This window comes from Mobula birostris, chromosome 9 (assembly GCF_030028105.1).
Source record: "Mobula birostris isolate sMobBir1 chromosome 9, sMobBir1.hap1, whole genome shotgun sequence".
Lineage (NCBI taxonomy): Eukaryota > Metazoa > Chordata > Chondrichthyes > Myliobatiformes > Myliobatidae > Mobula > Mobula birostris.
Window position 1 is genome coordinate 158,516,684 of NC_092378.1, and position 27,528 is coordinate 158,544,211.

The 27,528-nt window shown below is 49.1% G+C and overlaps 1 protein-coding gene across 1 annotated transcript in view; it reads left to right on the forward strand.

Annotated features, from left to right (window-relative positions):
• The window catches only part of LOC140203504 (ankyrin-repeat and fibronectin type III domain-containing 1-like), a 281,359-nt gene extending 266,741 nt beyond the window's left edge, over positions 1–14,618 (forward strand). Inside the window, exon 18 of the mRNA XM_072269592.1 lies at positions 13,948–14,618. Within this exon, the coding sequence (XP_072125693.1) occupies positions 13,948–14,232 (285 nt within the window). The 3' untranslated portion in view covers positions 14,233–14,618. The remainder of the gene's footprint in view (positions 1–13,947) is intronic.
• Positions 14,619–27,528: the final 12,910 nt, after the last annotated feature.

Here is a 27,528-nt window from a genome sequence, read left to right on the forward strand (position 1 = left end):
CAGGACTTTCATATGAAGAAAGACTGGATGAACTAGGCTTGTACTCGTTGGAATTTAGAAGATTGAGGGGGGATCTGATTGAAACGTATAAAATCCTAAAGGGATTGGACAGGCTAGATGCAGGAAGATTGTTCCCGATGTTGGGAAAGTCCAGAACGAGGGGTCACAGTTTGAGGATAAAGGCAAAGCCTTTTAGGACTGAGATTAGGAAAAACTTCTTCACGCAGAGAGTGGTGAATCTGTGGAATTCTCTGCCACAGGAAACAGTTGAGGCCAGTTCATTGGCTATATTTAAGAGGGAGTTAGATATGGCCCTTGTGGCTAGGGGGATCAGAGGGTATGGAGGGAAGGCTGATGCAGGCTTCTGAGTTCGATGATCAGCCATGATCATAATAAATGGCGGTGCAGGCTTGAAGGGCCGAATGGCCTACCCCTGCACCTATTTTCTATGTTCTATGTTCTATGTAATAGTATAGACATTACTGAGCTTGAGGAGTGGTAATAGTATAGATATTACTGAGCTTGAGAAGTGGTAATAGTATAGACATTACTGAGCTTGAGAAGTGGTAATAGTATAGACATTAGTGAGCTTGAGGAGTGGTAATAGTATAGACATTACTGAGCTTGAGGAGTGGTAATAGTATGGACATTACTGAGCTCGAGGGCCGGTACTATTGAGCTGAAACCCTGGTTATAGAACAGACACTACTGAGCTTGAGAGCTGGTAATAGAGCAGATACTACTGAGCTCAAGGGTTCATGATAGAGCAGACGTTACTAAACTTGAGGGTTGGTATTACAGCAGGCATTACTGAGCTGAAGGGCTGGTAATAGGCCAGACATTACTGAGCTCGATATCCAGTAATAGCACAGACATTAGTAAGCTCAAGGGTTGGTATTAGCACAGACATTACTGAGCTCGAAGGTAAGTAATATCACAGACATTACTGAGCTGAAGTACTGTTGATAGCACAGATAGTACTGAGCATGAGGTTTGGTAATAGCTCAGACACTACTGAGCTTGAGGACAGGAAATAGCGTGGACACTAGTGAGCTCAATGGCTGGTAATAGCATAGATATTACTGACCTTGTGGGTTGGTAATAACACAAACATTGAATTAAATTTATTACTTAAATCCTTCATGAGGAGTAAAAATCTTTATGTTATGTCTCCATCTAAATGTGCAATTTATAGTAATTTATAATAAATAGTACGTACAACAGGACAGTCAATATAACATAGAAATACAATTGTATCAGCATGAGTTAATCAGTCTGATGGCCTGGTGGAGGACACTGTCCCAGAGCCTGTTGGCCATTTCCATGCTGCGGTACCGTTTCTGGGATGGTAGCAGCTGGATCAGTTTGTGGTTGGGGTGACTCAGGTCCCCAATGATCCTTTGGACCCTTTTTACACACCTAACTTTGTAAATGTCCTGAATAGTGGGATGTTCACATCTACAGATATGCTGGGCTGTCCGCACCACTCTCTGCAGAGTCCTGTGATTGAGGGAGGTACAGTTCCCATACCAGGCAGTGATGCAGCCAGTCAGGATGCTCTCAATTGTGCCCCTGTAGAAAGTTCTTAGAATTTGGTGGCCCACTCCAAACTTCCTCAATCGTCTGAGGTGAAAGAGGTGCTGTTGTGCCTTTTTCACCACACAGCCAGTATGTACAGACCATGTGAGGTCCTCGGTGATGTTTATGCCGAAGAACTTAAAGCTGTTCACCCTCTCAACCCCAGATACATTGATGTCTATAGGGGTTAGCCTGTCTTCATTCCTGCTGTGGTCCACAACCAGCTCTTTTGTTTTTGCAACATTGAGGAAGAGGATATTTTCTTGACACCACTGCATCGGGGTGATGACTTCTTCTCTGAAGACTGCCTCATTATTATTTGAGATTAGGCCAATCAATTTAGTATTATCAGCAAATTTAATTAGCAGATTGGAGCTGTGGGTGGCGACGCAGTCATGGGTATATAGAGAGTAAAGGAGGGGGCTTAGTACACAGCCCTGAGGGACTCCTGTGTTGAGGGTCAGAGGATTGGAGGTGAGGGAGCCCACTCTTACCACCCTCTGGTGATCTGACAGGAAGTCCAGGATTCAGCTACACAAGGCAAGGCGAAGGCCGAGGTCTCTAAGCTTCTTGTCAAGCCTGGAATTATGGTGTTGAATGCTGAACCGTCGGCCAAGAACAGCATTCTGTCCACCAGAGAAAGCAGGATCTCCCAGTGGCCACACATTTTAATTGCACATCCCATTCCCATTCTGACATGTCTAAACATAGAAAATAGGTGCAGGAGTAGGCCATTTGGCCCTTCAAGCCTGCACCGCCATTCAGTATGATCATGGCTGATCATCCAACTCAGAACCCTGTACCAGCCTTCCCCCCATACCCCTGATCCCTTTAGCCACAAGGGCCATATCTAACTCCCTCTTAAATATAGCCAATGAACTGGCCTCAACTGTTTCCTGTGGCAGAGAATACCACAGATTCACCACTCTCTGTGTGAAGAAGTTTTTCCTAATCTCGGTCCTAAAAGGCTTCCCCTTTATCCTCAAACTGTGACACTTCGTTCTGGACTTCCCCAACAACAGGAACAATCTTCCTGCATCTAGCCTGTCCAATCCCTTTAGGATTTTATACGTTTCAAGAAGATCCCCCCTTCAATCTTCTAAATTCCAACGAGTAAAAGCCTAGTCAATCCAGTCTTTCATCATATGAAAGTTCTGCCATCCCAGGAATCAATCTGGTGAACCTTCTTTGTACTCCCTCTATGGCAAGGATGTCTTTCCTCAGATTAGAGGACCAAAACTGCACACAATACTCCAGGTGTGGTCTCACCAAGGCCTTGTGCAACTGCAGTAGTACCTCCCTGCTCCTGTACTCGAATCCTCTTGCTATGAATGCCAGCGTACCATTCGCCTTTTTCACCGCCTGCTGTACCTGCATGCCTACTTTCAATGACTGGCGTATAATGACATCCAGGTCTCATTGCACCTCCCCTTTTCCTAATCGGCCACCATTCAGATAATAATCTGTTTTCGCCACCAAAGTAGATAACCTCACATTTATCCACATTAAATTGCATCTGCCATGAATTTGCCCACTCACCTAACCTATCCAAGTCACCCTGCATCCTCTTAGCATCCTCCTCACAGCTAACACTGCCGCCCAGCTTCGTGTCATCCGCAAACTTGGAGATGCTGCATTTAATTCCCTCATCCAAGTCATTAATATATATTGTAAACAACTGGGGTCCCAGCACTGAGCCTTGCGGTACCCCACTAGTCACTGCCTACCATTCTGAAAAGGTCCCGTTTATTTCCACTCTTTGCTTCCTGTCTGCCAACCAATTCTCTATCCACCTCAATACCTTACCCCCAATACCGTGTGCTTTAAGTTTGCACAATAATCTCCTGTGTGGGACCTTGTCAAAAGCTTTTTGAAAATCCAAATATACCACATCCACTGGTTCTCCCCTATCCACTCTACTAGTTGCATCCTTAAAAAATTCTATGAGATTCGTCAGACATGATTTTCCTTTCACAAATCCATGCTGACTTTGTCCCATGATTTCACCGCTTTCCAAATGTGCTGTTATCACATCTTTGATAACTGACTCTAGGATTTTCCCCACCACCGATGTCAGGCTAACTGGTCTATAATTTCCCGATTTCTCTCTCCCTCCTTTTTTAAAAAGGGGGGTTACGTTAGCCTCCCTCCAATCCTCAGGAACTAGTCCAGAATCTAAAGAGTTTTGAAAAATTATCACTAATGCATCCACTATTTCTTGGGCTACTTCCTTAAGCACTTTGGGATGCAGACCATCTGGCCCTGGGGATTTATCTGCCTTTAATCCCTTCAATTTACCTAACACCACTTCCCTACTAATATGTATTTCCCTCAGTTCCTCCATCTCACTGGACCCTCTGTCCCCTACTATTTCCAGAAGATTATTTATGTCCTCCTTAGTAAAGACAGAACCAAAGTAGTTATTCAATTGGTCTGCCATGTCCTTGCTCCCCATAATCAATTCACCTGTTTCTGTCTGTAGGGGACCTACATTTGTCTTAACCAATCTTTTTCTTTTCACGTATCTATAAAATCTTTTACAGTCAGTTTTTATGTTCCCTGCCAGTTTTCTCTCATAATCTTTTTTCCCCTTCCTAATTAAGCCCTTTGTCCTCCTCTGCTGGACTCTGAGTTTCTCCCAGTCCTCAGGTGAGCCACTTTTTCTGGCTAATTTGTATGCTTCTTCTTTGGAATTGAGACTTATCCCTAATTTCTCTTGTCAGCCACGGGTGCACTATCTTCCTTGATTTATTCTTTTGCCAAACTGGGATGAACAATTGTTGTAGTTCATCCATGCGATCTTTAAATGTTTGCCATTGCATATCCATTGCCAACTCTTTAAGTGTCATTTGCCAGTCTATCTTAGCTAATTCACGTCTCATACCTTCAAAGTTGCCCTTCTTTAAGTTCAGAACCTTTGTTTCTGAATTAACTATGTCACTCTCCATCTTAATAAAGAATTCCACCATATTATGGTCACTCTTACCCAAGGGGCCTCTCATGACAAGATTGCTAATTAACCCTTCCTCATTGCTCAATACCCAGTCAAGAATAGCCTGCTCTCTAGTTGGTTCCTCGACATGTTGGTTCAAAAAAACATCCCGCATACATTCCAAGAAATCCTCTTCCTCAGCACCTTTACCAATTTGGTTCACCCAATCTATATGTAGATTGAAGTCATCCATTATAACTGCTGTTCCTTTATTGCACACACGGTCTATCCATGGCCTCCTCTACTGTAAAGATGAAGCCACACTCAGGTTGGAGGAACAACACCTTATATTCCGTCTGGGTAGCCTCCAACCTGATGGCATAAACATTGACTTCTCTAACTTCCGCTAATGCCCCACCTCCCCCTTGTACCCCATCCGTTATTTATTTTTACACACACATTCTTTCTCTCTCTCTCCTTTTTCTCCCTCTGTCCCTCTGACTATACCTCTTGCCCATCCTCTGGGTTCCCCCTCCCCCCGTCTTTCTCCCTGGGCCCCTGTCCCATGATCCTCTCATATCCCCTTTGCCAATCACCTGTCCAGCTCTTGGCTCCATCCCTCCCCCTCCTGTCTTCTCCTATCATTTTGGATCTCCCCCTCCCCCTCTCACTTTCAAATCCCTTACTAACTCTTCCTTCAGTTAGTCCTGACGAAGGGTCTTGGCCTGAAACGTCGACTGTACCTCTTCTTAGAGATGCTGCCTGGCCTGCTGCGTTCACCAGCAACTTTGATGTGTGTTGCTTGAATTTCCAGCATCTGCAGAATTCCTGTTGTTCTCACATAAGCATCCCTCTTCTGCAGAAGTGTAAGGACGATGTGTAGAACTGTGGCTATTGCGTCGTCTGTCGATCGGTTGTGTCGGTAGGGGAATTGTAGGGGGTCCAGTGTGGGTGGTAGCAAGCTGCAGATGTTGTCCTTGACCAGCCCCTCTTAGCATTTGCTATTATTGAGGTGAGTGTGACAGGATGCCAGTCGTTCAGACATGTTACCTTGGTCTTTTTTGGTACAGGAACAATGGTGGATGTTTTGAAGCAGGCGGGCACTCTACACTGGGAGAGGGAGAGATTAAAAATGAGTGAGCTCGAGGGCTGGTAATAGTGCAGACATTATTGAGCTCAAGGGTTTATAATAGTGTAGACATTACTAAACCTAAGAGTTGATAATAGTGCAGATATTGAAGCTTTGAACACGATCTCACTTTTTGTAATATACAGTATTTCTTTTTTTGCACATTCTTTTAAATCTATTCAATATACGTTATTTATTTATTATTATGTCTTATTTGATTTATTTTTTTTCTCTCTCTGCTGGATTATGTATTGCATTGAATTGCTGCTGCTAAGTTAACAAATTTCATGTCACATGCTGGTGATAATAAACGTGATTCTGATTCAAAGTACATGATTATCAAAGTATGTCTTCTTGCAGACAGCCATAAAACAAAGAAACATAATAGAATTCATTAACCACAAAGGCCGTCAAACATTTAACATGCAAAAACTGAGCAAAATGTGCAAACAATGAAAGAGTAAACAAACAATCCACAGAACATGAACCACAAAGACCCTGCAAGGAGCCAGTTCAGCCACTGAGGCGAGCGAAGCCTCGCGGAGTAGTGAGCTAAACACCGATCGTCCTTAGCCATGAGGTCTTTATCTATTTAATCTGGTTTGGCACTTAAACCAGAGGGGATAACTTCACTCACCCCAACACTGAACTGTTCCCACAACCTATGGAGTCACTTTTTAGAACTTTTCATCTCATCTTCTCGATATTTATTGCTTGCTTATTTATTAGTATTATTATTTTATTATTATTATTATTTCTTTATTCTTGTTTGTGCATTTGCTCATTTTGTTGTCTTTTGCACTCTTGTTGCCCACCCTGTTGATGTGGTCTTGCATTGATTCTGATATGGTTATTATTGTACTATGGATTTATTGAATATGGCCGAAAGAAAATGAATCTCAGATTTGTATAGAACACAGAAATTTACAGAATATTACAGGCCCTTCGGTCCACAATGTTGTGCCAACCATGTCATCTCTAGAAACTGCCTAGAATTTCCCTAGCACTTATCCCTCTCTTTTTCTAAGCTCCACGTACCTATCTAAGAGGCTATTAAAAGACCCTGTTGTATCCGCTTCCACTGCCGCCGCCGGCAGTGCTTCCACGCACCCACCACTCTCTCTGTGAAAAACATACCCCTGACATCCCCTTGGTACCTATTTCCAAGCACCTTAAAACTATGCCCCCTCGAGATAGCCATTTCAGCCCTGGGAAAAAGCCTCTGACTGTTCACATGATCTTGCCTCTCATCACCTTATACACCTTTGTCAGGTCACCTGTCATTCTCCGTCGCTCCAAGGAGAAAAGGCCAAGTTCACTCAACCTGTTCTCATAAGGTATGCTCCCCAATCCAGGCAACATCCTTGTAAATCTCCTCTGCACCCTTTCTATAGTTTCCACATCCTTCCTGTAGTGAGGTGACCAGAACTGAGCACAGTACTCCAAGTGGGTGATATATATGTACTTTGATAATAAATTTACTTTGAACTTTGAACTTTGAACAATGAATCTTTTTTAACTCTGGGTCCCGTTCAAAAGCACACCTCCCAAAGGGAAATTACAGGCTGCAAACTGCAGTGATTGTGTTCCAGAAAGGGTATCTTTAGTAGAATAGCTAGAAGTTTTGTTTCTGCTTTGACTGATCTGCTGGAGTTTAAGGATGTGAATGCTGCAGGGAAATCTGCAGATAGGGTACGCTTGGGTTTAAAGAGGCTGGGAAGAGTGCAGAGGAGATTTATGAGGATTTTATTGGGACTCGAGGTACTGAGGATGGGACTTCATTTGTTGCTGCTTAGGAGAACGAGGGGTGATCTTATGGAGGTGTGTAAAATCAGAATCAGAGTCAGAGTCAGGTTTATTATCACTGGCATGTGTCAAGAAATTTGTCAACTTAGCAGCAGCAGTTCAATGCAATACATGATAACATAGAAAGATAGATCAATCAATCAATTACAATAAGTGTGTGTGTGTATATAAATATATATATTGAATAGATTATAAATAGTGCAAAAGCAGAAATAAAATATATTTTTTAAAACGTGAGGTAGTGTTTATGGGCTCAATATCCATTTAGGAATTGTATGGCAAAGGGGAAAAAGTTGTTCCTAAATTGCTGGGTGTGTGCCTTCAGGCTTCAGTATCTCCTTCCGGATGTTAACAATGAGAAGAAGACATACCCTGGGTGATGGGGTCCTTAACAATGGATGTCGCCTTCCTGAGACACCGCTCCTTGAAGATGTCCTGGATACTACCAATGTAAAACCATGAAGGACAGAGATAAGACAATAGAGTCATAAAGAAATACTGCACAGAAACAGGCCCTTGGCCCATCTAGTCCATGCTGAAAGCATTTAAACTGCCTCCTCCCATTGACATTCTCTCCATACCTCTACTATCCAAATTTCTCTTAAACGTAGAAATCGAGCGTGCATGCACCACTTGTACAGGCAGCTCATTCCACACTCTTACAACCCTCTGAGTGAAGAGGTCTCCCCTTATATTCCCCTTAAACATCTCACTTTTCACCCTTAACCCATGATCTCAGGTTGTAGTCCCACCCAACCTCAGTGGAAAAAGCTTGCTTTCATTTACCCTATCGATACCCCTCATAATTTTGTATTCTCTATCAAATCTCCTCTCAATCTTTTACATTCCAAAGAATACAGTCCTAACCTATTCAATCTTTCCTTATAATGCAGGTCCTCCAGACCAAACAACATTCTTGTAAATTTTCTCTGCGGTCTTTCAACCTTATTTATATCTTTTCTGTAGGTAGGTGACCAAAACTGTGCACAATACTCCAAATTAGGACTCCACCAACGTCTTATGCAACTTCAACATAACATCCCATCTTCTGTACTCAATACATTGATTTATGAAGGTAAATGTGCCAAAAGCTCTCTTTATGGCAATGTACTCAGTTTTTTCCCCCAGGGTCGGGAAATCAAGAACGAAAGTTCTTGATTCCATAGTCAGGGGAACATACAGGAGATTCTGTGAGCCTGATAGAGATACCTGCATGGTGTGTTGCCTCTCAGGTGCCAGGGTATGGGATGTCTCGGATCGGGTCCAAAATATTCTGAAGGGGGAGGGCGAGCAGCCAGTTGTCTTGGTACATGTTGGTACCAATGACATAGATAGGACAAGGGAGGAGGTCCTGAAGAGAGATTTCTGGGAGTTAGGAAGGAAGCTGAGAAGCAGGTCCTCCAGGATAGTAATCTCGGGATTGCTACCTGTGCCACGTGCTAGCGAGGGCAAGAATGGTAGGATCAGGCAGATGAATGCGTGGCTGAGAGACTGGTGCAGGGGGCAGGGCTTCAGATTCTTGGATAATTGGGATCTCTTCTGGGGAAGTATGATCTGTTCGAAATGGACAAGTTACACCTGAACCCGAAAGGGACCAATATCCTGGCGGGAAGGTTTAATAGAGCTGTCAGGGAGGGTTTAAACTAATTTGGCAGGGGGACGGGAACCGGAATGTTAGAGGGGAGGAAGGATCTGTCTCTCTGGTGAATCTATGGAATTTGTTGCCACGGGCAGCAGTGGAGGCCAAGTCATTGGGTGTATTTAAGGCAGAGATTGATAGGTATCTGAGTAGCCAGGGCATCAAAGGTTATGGTGAGAAGGCAGGGGAGTGGGACTAAATGGGAGAATGGATCAGCTCATGACAAAATGGCGGAGCAGACTCGATGGGCCGAATGGCCAACTTCTGCTCCTTTGTCTTATGGTCTTATGGTCTAAATGGAAAGGGCATAGGTTTAGGGTGAGAGGGGAAAGATTTAATTGCAAGCTGAGGAGCAACTGTTTCACCCAGAGGGTAGTTTGCATATGGAACAAGTTGCCAGAGGAAGTGGCTAAAGCAAGTACATTAATAACATTTAACAGGAATTGGACAGGTACATGGATAGAAAAGGTTTACCATAAGACCATAAGACATAGGAGCAGAATTAGGCCATCTGGCCCATTGAGTCTGCTCCACCATTCAATCATGGCTGATCCTTTTTTTCTATCTCTTCCTCAACCACAGCTCCCGGCCTTCTCCCCGTAATCTTTGATGCTATGTCCAATCAAAAACCTATCAATCCCTGCCTTAAATACACCCAGTGACCTGGCCTCCACAGCTGCATGTAGCAACAAATTCCACAAATCCATAAGAACATAAGAAATAGGAGCAGGAGTCGGCCATCTGGTCCATCGAGCCTGCCCCGCCATTCAATAAGATCACGGCTGATCTGTCCGTAAACTCAGCTTCATCTACCTGCCTTTTCCTCATAACCCTTAATTCCCTTACTATGTAAAAACCTATCTAACTCTTTCTTAAATATATTTAGTGAGGAAGCCTCAACTGCTTCCCTGGGCAGAGAATTCCACAGATTCACCACTCTCTGGGAAAAGCAGTTTCTCCTCATTTCCATCCTAACTCTTCTCCCCTGAATCTTGAGGCAATGTTCCCTAGTTCTCGTCTCACCTACCAATGGGAACAACTTTCCTACTTCCATCTTATCTATTCCTTTCAAAATTTTATATGTTTCTATAAGATCCCCTCTCATTCTTCTGAACTCCGGAGAGTATAGTCCCAGGAGACTCAATTTCTCCTCATAGGTAAACTCCTTTATCCCTGGAATCAACCTGGTGAACCTCCTCTGTACTGCCTCCAAAGCCAGTATATCCTTCCTCGAGTATGGAGACCAGAACTGCACATAGTACTCCAGGTGCGGCCTCACCAGTACCCTGTATAGTTTCCTGCTCTTGAATTCAATCCCTCTAGCAATGAAGGCCAACATTCCATTTGCCTCCTTAATAACCTGTTGTACCTGCAAGCCAACTTTTTGCAATTCATGAACAAGCACTCCCAAGTCCCTCTGCACAACAGCATGCTGCAATCTTTCACCATTTAAATAATAATGTGCTCTTCTATTATTCCTTCCAAGATGGATGATCTCGCATTTACCAACATTGTATTCCATCTGCCAGACCTTGGCCCACTCACTTAACCTATCTATATCCCTTTGCAGACTCTCCACATCCTCTGGACAATTTTGCTTTTCCACTCAGTTTAGTGTCATCAGCAAATTTTGCTATGGTACACTCAGTCCCCTCTTCCAAATCATCAATGTAAATGGTAAACGGCTGCGGGCCCAGCACCGACCCCTGCGGCACCCCACTCACCACTGACTGCCAACTGGAGAAACACCCATTTATACCAACTCTCTGCCTTCTATTGGTTAACCAATCCAGTATCCATGCCAATACACTTCCGCCGACTCCATGAATCTGTATCTTATTTATAAGTCTCTTGTGCGGCACCTTATCGAACGCCTTCTGGAAATCCAAGTATACGACGTTCACCTGTTCTCCCCTATTCACTGCACTCATTATGTCCTCAAAGAACTCCAGTAAGTTTGTCAGACAGGACTTGCCCTTTCTGAAACCATGCTGCGTCTGTCTAATGGAACCACTCCTTTCTAAATGCTTCACTATTTCATCCTTAATGACAGCTTCAAGCATTTTCCCGACAACACACGTTAAGTTAACTGGCCTATAGTTGCCCGTCTTTTGCCTACTTCTTTTTTTGAAAAGTGGTGTCTTCCTATCCACTGGGACCTGCCCAGAGTCGAGAGAGTTTTGATAAATGATTACCAACCCGTCTACTATAACCTCCGCCAATTCCTTCAGCACCCTGGGATGCATCCCATCAGGACCAGCCTATAGCTAAAGAAATTCCTCTGCTTCTCTGTTTTGAAAGGGCGCCCCTCTATCCTGAGGCCGTGCCCTCTTGTCCTAGACTCTCCCACCATGGGAAACATCCTTTCCATACCTACTCAGTCTAGGCCTTTCAACATTCGAAAGATTTCAATGAGGTCCCCCCTCATCCTTCTGAATTCCAGTGAGTACACAGAGCCATTAAACATTCCTCATATGATAACCCTTTCATTCCCGGAATCATCCTTGTCAACCTCCTCTGGACCCTCTCCAATGCCAGCACATCTTTTCTAAGATGAGGGGCCCTAAACTGTTCACAATACTCAAGGTGAGGCCTCACCAGTGCCTTATAAAGCCTCAGCATCACATCCCTGCTCTTGTATTCTAGACCTCTTGAAATGAATGTGAACATTGCAATTGCCTTCCTCAGCACAGACTCACCCTGCAAGTTAACCTTCAGAGTGTTCTGCACAAGGACTCGCAAGTCCCTCTGCATCTCAAATTCCTAGATTTTCTCCCCATTTAGAAAATAGTCTGCACATTTATTTCTACTACCAAAGTGCATGACCATGCATGTTCCAACATTGTATTTCATTTAACACACATCAAAGTTGCTGGTGATTGCAGCAGGCCAGGCAGCATCTCTAGGAAGAGGTACAGTTGACATTTTGGGCCGAGACCCTTTGTCAGGACTAACTGAAGGAAGAGCGAGTAACAGATTTAAAAGGGGGAGGGAGAGGGGAAGATCCAAAATGATAGGAGAAGACAGGAGGGGGAGGGATGGAGCCAAGAGCTGGACAGGTGATAGGCAAAAGGGATACGAGAGGATCATGGGATAGGAGGCCTAGGGAGAGGGAGAAGGGAGAGGGAGGGAAAACCCAGAGGATGGGCAAGGGGTATAGTGAGAGGGACAGAGGGAGAAAAAGGAGAGTGTTTGTATTTCATTTACCACTTTCTTTCCCATTCTCTGAATCTGTCTGTCTTTCTGCATCCTACTTATATCCACAACACTACCTGCCCCTCCACCAATCTTCATATCATCTGCAAACGTGGCAACAAAGCCCTCTATTCTATCATCTAAATAATTTATATACAGCACAAACAGAAGTGGTCCCAACACCATTCCCTGTGGAACCCCACTAGTCACTGACAGCCAACCCGAAAAGGATCCTTTTATTCCCACTCGCTGCCTCCTACCAACAGCCAATGCTCTAACCAAGCTAGTAACTTTCCTGGAATACCATGGGCTCTTAACTTGGTAAGCAGCCTCATCTGTGGCACTTGTCAAAGGCCTTCTGAAAATCCAAATATACAACATCCACTGCATCCCCTTTGTCTATCCTAGTTGTAATCTCCTCAAAGAATTTCAACAGGTTTGTCAGGCAGAATTTTCCCTTAAGGAAACCATGCTGACTTTGTCCTATCTTCTCCTGTGTCACCAAGTACTCCATCACCTCATCCTTAACAATTGACTCCAACATCTTCCCAACCACTGAGGTCAGGCTAACTGGTCTATAATTTCCTTTCTGCTGCCTTCCTCCTTTCTTAAAGAGTGGAGTAACATTTTCAATTGTCCAGTCCTCTGGCCATGCCAGAGTCCAATGATTTATCTGAAAAAAATTTTACTATCCACTTTGATATTATTTGCTAGCTTGCTTTCATATTTCATCTTTTTCTTTCTAATGATTTTTTTAGTTGCCCTCTGTAGGTTTTTGAAAACTTCCCAACCCTCTATCTTCCCACTAATTTTTGCTTTGTCATATGCCTTTTCTTTTACTTTTACAATAGCTTTGACTTCCCTGGTCAGCCATGGTTGTACTATTTTATCATTTGAGCACTTCTTCATTTTTGGAATACACATGCCCAGCACCTTACTCATTTTTCCCAGAAACTCTCACCATTGCTGCTCTGCTGACATCCCTGTCAGCAGCTCCTTCCAATTTACTTTGGCCAACTCCTTTCTCATACCACTGTAATTTACCTTTACTCCACTGAAATACTGCTACATCAGAATTTAGTTTCTCCCTATCAGATTTCAAGTTGAACTCAATCATATTGTGATCACTGGTTCCTAAGAGTTCTTTTACCTTAAGCTCCCTAATCGCCTCCAGTTCATTACATAACACCCAATCCAGTATAACTGATATGGGTTCAGAGGGATATGAGTCAAACACTTCAGCCTGGGCTTATCCATGGTCTACCATGAGAAGTGGTTACAGCACATACAACTGCAGCAATAGTTTGGCAGCTTGATTGGTATTGTCCCATCGAGCTGCAGGCTGTGCCTGTGCGGTATTGCTCTGGGTGTCCATGGTCTGACTGTTCACTGATCCCAATACAGTCGAGCAGAGGAACAGGCCCTTTGGTCTACTGTGTTGTGGCAAAGTAATTCAACTAGTCCCTGCAGCCTTCACAATGTCCATATCCCTCCATTCTCTGTTCCTGTACCCATCTAAGAACCTCTCACACATCTCTCTTGTATTTGCCTCCCGCATCAGCCCTGGCAGCCCGTTCTTTTCTGGCCTGGCCTGGGTCCCTGAAGTGGCAGACTACCCAGATCCATTCTGCAGCCTCATCCCTAACCACCTTGTTTCTGTTCTTCCAGCTGTGCATCAGTAGCAGAACATCTGCAGGGGAGATTGTGACATTGGTTATAAGAGAAACCAACGAGGCAGTGAGGAGGATGAGAGGAAGGCCAGGGGTCCTGTACCGAGAAGACCAACTAGAACACTTTGGCCTGGTCTTGTTGATGGACAACACAGAGAAGTGGATACAGGACGATGTTTCACCCCTCTCACTGCAGAACCCCTGGACCAAAGGCCGGCTATGTGTCCGCATGAGAGAGTGCTCCCCATTGCTCCCTGCACATGGGACAGCAACAGCTGTGTGAGATGTGGAGGGCCATGCCCATGACTGTGGACCGCATCTGTTCTCGGCCCAGCCAAAGCCCAGTCAGCACTTAGGGAGAGCAGTATTTATCTCACCTGCACAATCGACTGTTCCACTGGACTGATGCATACTCTGTGGTGTAGTATTCATGATTCATACAAAGGCAGCGGTTTCTTTGGGATGTGCAACATGTATGATGTGTTCTTGTACGAGATGGGAATTACTGAGTCTGACAGCTCTCAGTGTCTACGCTGGATTTCACGACCGGTCCTCACATTCCACTAGTCGCTTCAGCAATACAGTGAGATAGTCTCAAGAGGCCCCTCACAATGATAAGGGTGCCAGATGTTTGCTAGTTGTTGGCTCATGAACGAATGAGCCCCAGGGTGTGGTGCAGAGGCAGGTTGAGCGAGAGCTTTCTGGTTTATGCCATCTGCTCCTCTCTCACATAAATCAGCAATACAGTTCCCCTCTCCATCTCTCTGTGAGCCATTCCCCATTCTGGTTCTTCTCTTCACTTGCCCACCTCTTCTCTCATGTTCCTCTCCTCCTTCCCTTTCTCCCATCATCCACTCTAGTCTCCTATCAGATTCCTCTTCTTCAGCCCTTCATCTCATCCACCTATCAGCCAGCTTCTCACTTCATCCGCCCTCCCTCCCCTAGCCATCTACCTCCTCACCTGCTCTTACCTGTCACCTGTCACCTGTTAGCTTGTACTCCTTCCTCTGTCCCACCTTCTTATTCCAGCTTCTTCCCCTTTCCTTTCAAGTCCTGACGAAGGGTCCTGGCCTGAAATGTCAACTGTTCATTGCCTGACTTGCTTAGTTTTGTGTGTGTTACTTTGTATTTCTAGCATCTGCAGGACCTCTTGTGCTTATGTGTTAGTGAAGGTTTAGTTGATGGATCTGACCCCAAGGCTCCCTGCTTTAATTCACCATTGTACCTCAGTGACATCTCCTGCCTGGGCCAGTAACATTCCCTTCAATTCAGGAATATGTTGTTGAAGGTTGTTTGTGATACTTCGCTCCCATTTCCCTGAAATGTGACAATGGTGTTGCATTGTTGTGGTCTGAATGTCTGAGGTTGTATTGTCTGTACATCGTCACGTATCTCTTAGAAAGCTGTCTGACGGGAATGAAACAGGAATCCAGAGCAAAATTTCTGGCGTTAACAAAACTGCTGTCTTCTCATTCAGCAAATAGGAGCATCCGCAGCTGAACGACGAAGAAGTCAGGTTCCCTCATCTTTTGTATTGGCCCCTGGCCCCTGCAGGAGCCATGCACAGATCCACTGGGACATGTCCTCCCCCCGTAAGCCAGCACTGTGGGGTCAGGAGAGCAGTGGTGCATGTCGAGATTCGATGTGACTTCAGTCATCCACACGGTGACGTGGTAGTGGGCAACCTTCCCAGACTGGACAACTTCAGTACCCTGAGGGGGAGGGAAAAGGCCAGCAGTTACAACTGCTCACCCCCACCACAGACAGTTGCCAGCAGTTACAACTGCTCACCCCCACCACAGACAGTTTCCCACTCATACTCATTGCCTGCACCCACGTGTCAGAGACTCCGGGGATAGCACACATACGTGTCAGAGACACCGTGGGATAACACACACACGTGTCAGAGACACCGGGGATAAAACACACGCATGTCAGAGACTCCGCGGGTAACACACACGCGTGTCAGAGACATCGGGGGATAACGCACGTGTGTCAGAGACACCACGGGATAACACACATGCGTGTCAGAGACACCGGGGATTACACACACACACACGTGTGTCAGAGACACCGGGAATTACACACACACACACACACACGTGTCAGAGACACCGTGGGTTAACACACACGTGTGTCAGAGACACCGGGAATTACACACACACACACACGTGTCAGAGACACCGCGGGTAACACACACGCGTGTCAGAGACACTGGGATTACGCACAAACGTGTCAAAGACACCGGGGATAACACACGTGTGTCAGAGACTCTGCAGGTAACACACACGCGTGTCAGAGACACCAGGGGATAACACACACGCGTGTCAGAGACACCGGGGATTACACACACGCACGTGTCAGAGACACTGTGGGATAACACACACGCATGTCAGAGACACCGCGGGTAACACACACGCGTGTCAGAGACACCGGGGATTACACACACACACATGTGTCAGAGACACCGCGGGTTAACACACACGCGTGTCAGAGACACTGTGGGATAACACACACGCGTGTCAGAGACACTGCGGGATAACACACGCGTGTCAGAGACACCGCGGGATAACACACACACACACGTGCCAGAGACACCGTGGATTACACACACACACGTGTCAGAGACGCTGGGGATTACACACACACACATGTGTCAGAGACGCTGGGGATTACACACACACACATGTGTCAGAGACGCTGGGGATTACACACACACGTGTCAGAGACACTGGGGATTACACACACACACATGTGTCAGAGACACCGGGGATTACACACACACACATGTGTCAGAGACACTGGGGATTACACACACACACACACACACACACACGTGTCAGAGACGCCGGGGATTACACACACACACACACACATGTGTCAGAGACGCCGGGGATTACACACACACACACACATGTGTCAGAGACTCTGGGGATTACACACACACGTGTCAGAGACACTGGGGATTACACACACACATGCGTGTCAGAGACACCGCGGGATAACACACATGCGTGTCAGAGACATCGCGGGATAACACACACACACACGTGTCAGAGACACCATGGATTACACACACACATGTGTCAGAGACACTGGGGATTACACACACACACGCACACACACACATGTCAGAGACACTGGGGATTACACACACTCAAACACACAGACTGGTGCATGTGTCAGCAGCCAGCTCCACTTCCCCATGTCTATATACAGTCCCTGTCTGCGATTCCTTTTGCACAGTAGCAGGGGGCAGTCCACAGACCCCACCACTGTCACCAGGGCCTGAGAGCAGCAAGGAGACCATTCCTTCACAGCTCCCTGCCCTTCACCAGGGCTCACTTTGTGTGTTTGTTCAGGGTCTCGATCATAGCCCTAGTGGGATCTGGGCTTTTCCAGCTGTTTGTAGTTCACCACAGCAACTTGGAGAATGTGAGATTCAGCAGGGACCAGGAGCCGGTGCAGGATCCGGTGTAGGATGAAGAGCCAGAGCCCAGTGCAGGACCAGCGTAGGACCAGGAGACAGTGCAGGATCCGGTGTAGGACCAGGAGACAGTGCAGGATCCGGTGTAGGACCAGGAGACAGTGCAGGATCCGGTGTAGGACCAGGAGACAGTGCAGGATCCGGTGTAGGACCAGGAGACAGTGCAGGATCCGGTGTAGGACCAGGAGACAGTGCAGGATCCGGTGTAGGACCAGGAGACAGTGCAGGATCCGGTGTAGGACCAGGAGACAGTGCAGGATCCGGTGTAGGACCAGGAGACAGTGCAGGATCCGGTGTAGGACCAGGAGACAGTGCAGGATCCGGTGTAGGATGAAGAGCCAGAGACCAGTGCAGGACAAGGCCCCAATGCAGGGCCTGGCTTAGGAAAAGGAACCTGTGCAGGCCCAGCAGAGGACGAAGAACCAGTGCAGGATCTGACATAGGACCAGGGCCCAGTGTAGGACCAGGAGCCAGTGCAAGATCCAGCACATGACCAGGAGCCAGTGCAGGACCAGCGTCGGATCAGAAGATAGTGCAGGACCAGGGCCCAATGCAGGGCCTGGCTTAGAAAAAGGAACCTGTGCAGGACCCAGCGGAGGACGAAGAACCAGTGCAGGATCCGACATAGGACCAGGGCCCAGTGCAAGATCCAGCATAGGACCAAGCCAATGCAGGACCTGGCATAGGGCCAGAGCCCAGCGCAGGATCGAGTGTAGGATCAGGACCCAGTGCAGGACCAAGTACGAAGTCAAACACAGGCCCAGGACCCATTGCAGGACACATTGTGGAAGCTGGATATGAGACATTCTGCATGCAGTACAGTATGTGTGAGCATCATTACTTTCCATAAGTTCTCAACACTGACTGTGGGGCATTTCTACCTCCCCCTCCCCTCCCCTCTCCCTCACCCACTCTCTCTCCCATTCTCGCTGTTGCTAACCTCTCTCTCTAGCCCTCTCTCATGCTCTCACTACCTCTCCCACCTCTTCTCTCCCTTTGTCATCCCACTTCACCCCTTCTCACTCTCCCTCTCCCTCCCCTTTCCCTCTTCCACTCTCTCCCTTCTTCCTCCCTCTCTCCCTCTCTGCCTCTCTCCCCCATCTCCCAACCCCCATCACCCTCACCTCCACTCCCCCCTCCCACACCCCAACTCCCCCCACCCTCACTCCCCACTCCCTCACCCCCACCCACACCTTCACACCCCACTCTCTTCCATCACCCACACCCCATCTCCCTCACCCCTCACCCCACCCACTCACCCTCTCCCACCCCACACAACCCCACACCCACACCCCCACCCTCAACCACCCCACCCACACACCCCCATCTCCCACCCCCCACCCACAACAACTCCCACCCCACAACTCACCCCACCCACACTCCCCACACCCACACCCCCCACCCTCTTCACTCCCCACCCTCTCACCCCCAACTCCACACCCCCACACCCCCCCACACACCCCATCACCCACACCCCCCACCCCACCCACACTCCCCCACACCCTCTCCCCTCACCCACACCCCTCCCACACTCCCCACTCCCACTCCCCTCACCCTCTCCCCCATCTCCCTCCCCCCACCCTCACCATCTCCCCTCCCTCCCCCTCCCTCTCCCACTCCCACATCACCCACTCCCCCATTCCCTCCCCTCCCTCACACCCCCTCCCACACCCCCTCCCTCACCCCCACACCCACTCACCCACTCCCTCCCCCCCATCTCCCTCTACCCCTCCCCTCTCCCCCATCCCTTCTCCCCATTTCCCTCTCCCCATCTCCCTCTCCCCCCCCTCTTCTTCTCCCCTCCCTCGCTCCCCACTCCCTCTCCCCCTCCCTCTTCATCTCCCCTCCCTCTCTCCCCCATCTCCCTCTCCCCATCACCCCTCCCCATCTCCCTCACCCCCACTCCCCTCCCTCACTCCCCAACTCCCTCCCCTTCATCTCCCCTCCCACTCTCCCCATCTCCCTCTCCCCCTCTCTCCTCCCACACTCCCCCATCTCCCTCTCTCCCCATCTCCCTTTCCCCCTCCCTCTTCTCCCCATCCTCTCTCCCCATCTCCCTCTCCCCCTCCCTCCTCTTCTCCACCCTCTTTTCCCCCTTCTCTCCCCATCTCCCTCTCCCCTCTCCCTCTCCCCATCTCCCTCCCCCTCCCTCTCCCTCCCTTTCCCTCTTTCCCTCATCTCCCTCTCCCCCATTTCCCTCCCCCTCCCTCTCCCCATCTCCCTCCCCCTCCCTCTCCTTCCCCCTCCCTCTCTCCCCATCTCCCTCTCCCCCTCCCTCTTCTCCCCTCCCTCTCTCCCCCATCTCCCTCTCCCCATCTCCCCTCCCTCTCTCCCCTCCCTCTCTCCCCTCCCTCTCTCCCCATCTCCCTCTCCCCCTCCCCTCCCTCTCTCCCCATCCTCCTCTCCCCCTCCCTCTTCTTCTCCCCTCTCTCTCTCCCCCATCTCCCTCTCCCCCTCTCCCTCTCCCCTCCCTCTCTCCCCCATCCTCCTCTCCCCCTCCCTCTTCTTCTCCCCTCCCTCTCTCCCCCATCTCCCTCTCCCCTCTCCCTCTCCCCATCTCCCTCCCCCCACCCTCTCCTCCCTCCCTCTCTCCCCATCTCCCTCCCCCCTCCCTCTGTCCCCATCTCCCTCTCCCCATCTCCCTCCCCCTCCCTCTCTCCCCATCTCCCTCCCCCCTCCCTCTCCCTCCCCCTCCCTCTCCCTCTCTCCTCCCTCTCTCCCCATCTTCCTCTCCCCATCTCCCTCCCCCCTCCCTCTGTCCCCATCTCCCTCTCCCCATCTCCCTCCCCCTCCCTCTCTCTCCATCTCCTTCCCTCTCCCTCTCCATCTCTCCCCATCTCCCTCCCCCTCCCTCTCTCTCCATCTCCTTCCCTCTCCCTCTCCATCTCTCCCCATCTCCCTCTCCCCATCCTCCCTCCCCCCTCCCTCTCTCCCCCATCTCCCTCCCCCTCCCTCTCTCCCCATCTCCCTCCCTCTCCCTCTCTCTCTCTCCTCCCTCTCTCCCCATCTTCCTCTCCCCATCTCCTCCCCCCTCCCCCTCTCCCCCAATCTCCCTCTCCCCCCTCTCCCTCTCTCTGGTATTACTGAAATCACAGCTGTACTTGTTTTCTCTCTGACATCATTGCTCGCTACACATTCACACTAATCAGTTCAGTCACACTATCAGCAGGGCACAAGTCATCTCTGTGAGCCATTCACTCCTCACCCTCTTCTCTCCCCCTCGTCCTGAGTGAGCTCAGGCAGAGCCATATCCTGCCTTTGCCAGCAATCCATGTCTGATGGGAAATGAGTGAAAGGGAAGTGAAGTAAGTACCAGGCGTGATCTGGTTAGGAGAGAGAGGGAGAGACAGAGAGAGCTGGCAGTGTGAAAACATGGAGAGCTGGATCTGAGATCTGTGTGGATGGGACTGTTAGGAATGGAAGGTGACTGTTGGACAGTCTGAGAGACAGGAGCAGTACTGGAGTGCACAGGAACAGAACACGTGCTCGCTGGCATCCCCTCGGTGAGATTAGGAAATGGAAGGGTCTGTGGTTTACCATTACACTGCTGAGGAAGCCACGAACAAGGCAAACTGGAGAAAACACTGACCACAAACTCACTGCATCCAAACACACTAAGAAGAAAAAATAGAAAGCAGAGACAGGCCGGTGAAATGGGAGTTTGGGCATGAACACAGGAGATTCTGCAGATCCGGGAAATCCAGCACAACACGCACACAGTTCTGGAGAAACTCATCGGGTTTATGGAGGGGAGTTCACTAAACAGTCAGCATAGATGCTGCCTGACCTGCTGAGTTCCTCCAGTATTTCATGGTTGTCTAGGGAAAGGTGTGGTGTGGTGAGCACAGATGCAGGCTGGAGCTGCATGGACAGTGAGTGTGATACACCGAGGGGCGCTGAGCAGAGAGAGGGAGCTATACCGCACCTCAATGCAGATTCCTGTTACATCACAGTCAAATATCTCAAAGGATTGTCTCTTTAGTGAACCAATAAAGTCAAATTACAAGCTCTGGAATCTGAAACGCTGTCAGGCAACATCTGTGGAGACAGAAACCAGTTCGTGTTTTGGGACTGAGTCCCCTTCTTCAGTCTCGAGCATGTTCTGCTACGTCCACAGGGTCCCCTTCTTCAATGTTCTGCTACGTCTTCAGCTTGTTGGAAGCCAGCCAAAGGTGGAGTGGCACAGGGAGTTAAAGTGAAGCTCGGGTGCTTTGCTGGTCCTAAACCGTATTGAGCCCACCGAACTCCACAGCAGTAGATTATCCCCTGTGACATTAGCAGCAGGCTACTCCTCTCCTCTCAGCATTCCCGAGGAATACTCCTTCCAACCTGCCACACTGCACTCCGCCTGTCCCTCCACCACCAGCACTCTCTCATGAAGCCTTCCTACAAGACTGCAGGTCACACAACACCAGCCCCTCCACGAAACAGTGTCCCAAAAGCTTATTCCACTTGAACCAAAGATTCCTGTTTATTGCAATGGCTTTCCTGCTCCCAATGCACCTCCATAATCCTGAAGAAACCAAACACAGATTATGAGACACCAAGCTAAATATCATATTCATGTAAGACATAACAGAAGAGTGAACAGAAATAAAACACGCATTCAAGCCCCCAGTTATAACTCAAATCAATCTCAAATTCTCCCGGTGTATGGACAATGCTAGATAGACAGAGTGAGGCTTCCTCCACAGAATCCCATAACACACTACTGGGGTCAGACACAGAGTGAACCTCCCTTTACACCATCTCATCACACACTACCGGGGTCAGACACAGAGTGAACCTCCCTTCACACCATCTCATCACACACTCCCGGGGTCAGACACAGAGTGATGTTCATCCGCATCATGCCATCACACTCTTCTGGGACAGGAATAAGTGAGTCATATTCAACTCCAAGAACACATGGGTTTTGGGTTTTAGAAGTGTCCCCGCTGTGGTTCCGTCTGTTTTGAATGTGATATTTAGCGTTGTGGTTGGATTCCCTTTGTGATCAAATGACAAACTCATTTTGTGAAGAATGTTTGGATACAGCAGACAACACAACTTGTGTTTATGTAACCATGATCAGAGCCAAGTGTCTGAGTGAAAGGATGACATTTACTCCTACCGCAAGACTACTCCACAGTGTGGGAACAGCCATGTTAGCCAGATGCAGTTGTTGAGGCTTGGGAAGGGGAAACTGCGCGGAGCAGTACAGGGCAGCAAACGTCCCAGCACTGCAGAGGAGGAAGTTTGGATGGGCAGGATGGAAGCTTCAGAACAAACCCTTTGAGAAAAACACAATTCTTCCCATGAGGGAAGGCACCAGGGACAGACATCACATGTCAGTAGAGTGATAGATATGGAGCAGGATTAAACATCTCTGCCATGGGCCATTCACAGACTCCATGGAAACACAGGAGATTTTGCAGATACTGGAAATGCACAGTAACACCCAGCAGGTGGGGACATCCTCTTCACTGTCAGGTTTAAAGCCTGATCTCCTATTGATGTTTGATTTGATGTGTTGAAGTTAACTCTATCTCTGAACCCTGTGCTGTGAGCTGTGCATGAATTACTGTGCCGTGTGTGGTAACCATACAATTACAAAATCATCCAAACAATTAAAAATTATTTTGCTGAGACCAACAGATTCTGTATTTCTCATCGCTTCCAGAGAAAGCATCTTCAGTGACACACCAACGAATTTAACAGCAAGAGACTCATTCCTGCCACCCAGTGAAAACACACTCCCTCTAGAGAACTGTCTAAGCACAGAGTGAGTCTCACTCCATGCAGAGCCATGATCAGGCACAGAGTTAAACTTCATTCACATTGTCCCATCACACCCCCCCAGAGGTCAGACACAGAGTGAAGATCTCTCCACACCATTCCACCACACAGTCCTGTGGTCAGACACAGAGTGAAACTCCATTCACATTGACCCATCACACACTCCAGGGGTCAGACACAGAGAGAAACTCCCTCCACACAGTCCCGTGGTCAGACACAGAGAGAAACTCCCTCCACACAGTCCCGTGGTCAGACACAGAGTGAAACTCCCTCCACACAGTCCCGTGGTCAGACACAGAGTGAAACTTCATTCACATTGTCCCATCACACACTCCAGGGGTTAGACACAGAGTAAAGCTCCCTCCCCACCATCCCATCACACACTCCTGGTGTAGACACAGAATGAAGCTCCCTCTACATCATCCCATCACACAATCCTGGGGTCAGACACATAGTGAAGTTTCCTACGCCTTGTCCTACTACATACTCCCGGGGTCAGACACAGTGTGAAGCTCAATCCACACCTTCCCATCACACACATTTGGGATCAGAAACAGAGTGAAGTTTAGACAGGGGTCCAGTGCTCCACAGCAGAAACCACTTTGGAACCTTCTGTCCAAATAGGACTGGAACCCCTCATGCCAGGGTCAGGAAATTCAGGTTTTCCAGGTGAAAGATTAAACTAAACAATGGTGGAGGTTCACTGGCCTCCAGTCCTCTGGGCAGCATCCCTGGAGATAGAAAATGCTACGCACAGTAAGACCAATATCTTCACTGAAACCCCAAACAACATACAGTTAATGTTCCTCAGACAATGTACGCTTTCATGGAGATGATATACCAGGTTATCACATATCAACTTACGTCTGAAACAGATATTGTTTACCCAGTCTGATGGTGTGAGATGGACAGGTCTGACAGGGATTCTGTTGACAGACGTGGGCGTCAGGAGAAGTACAAGTCAGGCATGGGTATTCCTGACCCACTCTGACATCAGGAGATGGATGAGACTGATGGAGATATTGCTGACCCAGTCAGTTATCAGGAGATGGACAAGACTAACGGAGATATTGCTGACCCACTCCGACATCAGCAGATAGATGAGTCTGACACTGATATGGCTGACCCAGACTGATGTATAGATATGGCTGAGTCTGAAAGTGAAAGTGAACCCATTCCAATGTCAGCAGGTGGACAAGTCTGACAGAGATATTGCTGACTTGTTCTGATGAGGCTGACATAGATACTGCAGACCCACTCCGTGTCATAAGGGGGTTGTTGGGAGCGGACCCAAATGCAAGGCACAGACACTGAAGTACTAGGAACAGGACGAGGTTTGTCAAGAAAGCAAGGGAAGAAATGACGCTGGACACTGACACAGGCCCTGGATGAGACTAGGATTCAGGGCCTGGGCTAGGACTTGGGCTAGAAGCACAGGACCTGGACGTGGAACTAGGAACAAGGAGCCTGGACTAGGAACTCGGAATTCCGGAACCGGAGTTTGGACAGGGACCCGGAACCTGGGTCTTGATTCGGAACCAGAACCGGAACTCGGGTCTAGGCTAGGACTCGAGACTAGGATCTTGGCAAGGACAGGACATGGCTACAGGACAGGACGAAGAATCTCCAGCACCGGGCTGGGCTGGGCGAGGAACCGGAACTAGATGATGGACATGAAGCTCAGATTTGGACTTGGTCTTGGAACACAGAGCCTTGGACGTGGACTGGACGCTCGGAGCCTTGGACGAGGTACTCCACGGCAGGACATGGCTCTTGGACTTGACTTGGTTAGACTCTTGGGTACAGAGCCGGGACTCCTCCTCGGGGCGCAGGGCTGGGAACTTTTCTAGGACGCAGGGGTGGGATGCTTTTGCAGGGCTGGGACCCTTTCTTGGATGCAGGGCCTGGATGCTTGCCGAGGTAAACTGCCGAAGTATCGGATGGGGATGATCCAGCACAGGATGAGGAATCTCCAGCACCGGGTTGGGCGAGGTACTCCCGGGCTGGGCGAGGTACTCCTGGGCTGGGCAAGGTACTCCTGGGCTGGGCGAGGTACTCCTGGGCGGGGCGAGGAACTCCTGGGCTGGGCGAGGAACTCCTGGGGCTGGGCGAGGTACTCCTGGGCTGGGCGAGGAACTCCTGGGCTGGGCGAGGTACTCCTGGGCTGGGTGAGGTACTCCTGGGCTGGGTGAGGAACTCCTGGGCTGGGTGAGGAACTCCCGGGCTGGGCGAGGTACTCCCGGGCTGGGCGAGGAACTCCCGGGCTGGGCGAGGAACTCCCGGGCTGGGCGAGGTACTCCCGGGCTGGGCGAGGTACTCCCGGGCTGGGCGAGGTACTCCCGGGCTGGGCGAGGAACTCCTGGACTGGGTGAGGAACTCCTGGGCTGGGCGAGGAACTCCTGGGCTGGGTGAGGTACTCCTGGGCTGGGTGAGGAACTCCTGGGCTGGGCGAGGAACTCCTGGGCTGGGCGAGGAACATGGACAGGACTAGAACACGAAGCCTTGACTTGGACAGGACTGGAACACGGCGCCTGAAACTTGGAACACAGAACACAGATCTGCGACCCCTCCTTGGGAACAGGACTTGGGGCCGGGGCTTTACACAGTGTCAGAACTCCTCTTTAGGAACAGGACCTAGGGCCGGGACTCTTCTTCGACACGGACGCTAAACACAGGGACACAAAGAGATAGTTCCAAATTCAACAATAGATAGTTCCTTATCTTGGTGGGGCAAGGCTCCAGTCGCACTCCGGCGGTTGAACTTGACGGGTATGCAGGCGAGACTTCAGAAGGAAGGGGAAGGGAACAGTCTAGCAGGGAATCCTTGGTTTGAAAGGTATTTATGTGCCAGCCCAAAACAAGAATCAGGTCCCTCAATTAAGGCACCCAACAGAACAAGGGAGAAAACAGGAAAACGTGGAACAAGGATCGATGGACCGGACTGTGAACCGGAATGCGGACTTTACGGACCGGACCATGACAGTAACCACCACCCCCCACCCCCCCCATGGGAGCCTCCTGGCGACCTAACAGGTTTCCTGGACTATGGACGACCCAGATGGGTGGGGGGGTATTCAGCAGGAGGGATCTCAAGATGGCAAGAGTGAAATAACAGTGTCTATGTCACTGGGTCCATGTATGACTGGACTGTTCTGTCATAAGGGGGCGCTGGACGAGACTAAGATTCAGGGCCTGGGCTAGGACTTGGGCTAGAAGCACAGGATCCGGATGTGGAACACAGGAACACAGAACACAGAGCTGCGACCCCTCCTTGGGAACAGGACTTGGGGCCGGGGGCTATACACAGTGTCAGGACCCCTCTTTGGGAACAGGACCTAGTTCCTCAGACAATGTACGCTTTCATGGAGATGATATACCATGTGGAACTAGGAACAAGGAACCTAGACTAGGAACTCGGAACTCTGGAACCAGAGTCTGGACGAGGCCCCGGAACCTGGGTCTTGATTGGGACTCGGAACCGGAACCCGGGTCTAGGCTAGGACCCAGGACTAGGATCTTGGCAAGGACTCAGGACATGGCTATGGGACAGGATGAGGTGCTCCAGCACAGGACGAGGAACCTCCAGCACTGGTCAAGGAACTGGAACTAGATGAGGACACGAAGCTCAGATTTGGACAGGGCTGCAACACGGCGCCTGGACTTGGTCTTGGAACACAGAAACACAGAGCCTTGGACGTGGACTGGGACGAGGTACTCCAGGGCAGAACGAGGCTCTTGGACTAGGTTTGGCTCGGCTTTTGAACTCGGCTTGGTTCGGCTCTTGCGTACAGAGCCGGGACTCCTCCTTGGAGCACAGGGCCGGGACCCTTTCTAGGACGCAGGGCTGGGATGACTGCTGAGTAAACTGCCGAGGATTTGGATGGGGATGATCCAGCACAGGATGAGGAATCTCCAGCACCGGGTTGGGCAAGGAACGTGGACAGGACGAGAACACAAGGCCTTGACTTGGACAGGACTGGAACACAGAACACAGAGCCAGGACCCCTCCTTGGGAACAGGACCTAGGGCTGGGACTCTTCTTAGACACGGACACTAAACATGGGACACAAAGAGATTGTTCCAAACCCAATGAGAGATAGTTCCTTATCTTGGCGTCCAAGGCTCTGTCTCACTCCGGCGGTTGAACTTGATAGTCATAGTCATACTTTATTGATCCCGGGGGAAATTGGTTTTCATTACAGTTGCACCATAAATAATAAATAGTAATAGAAGTAGTAATAGTAATATTACTATTAGTAAATAGTAAGTAATAATAGTAATAGATGGGGATGCAGGCGAGGCTTCAGAAGGAAG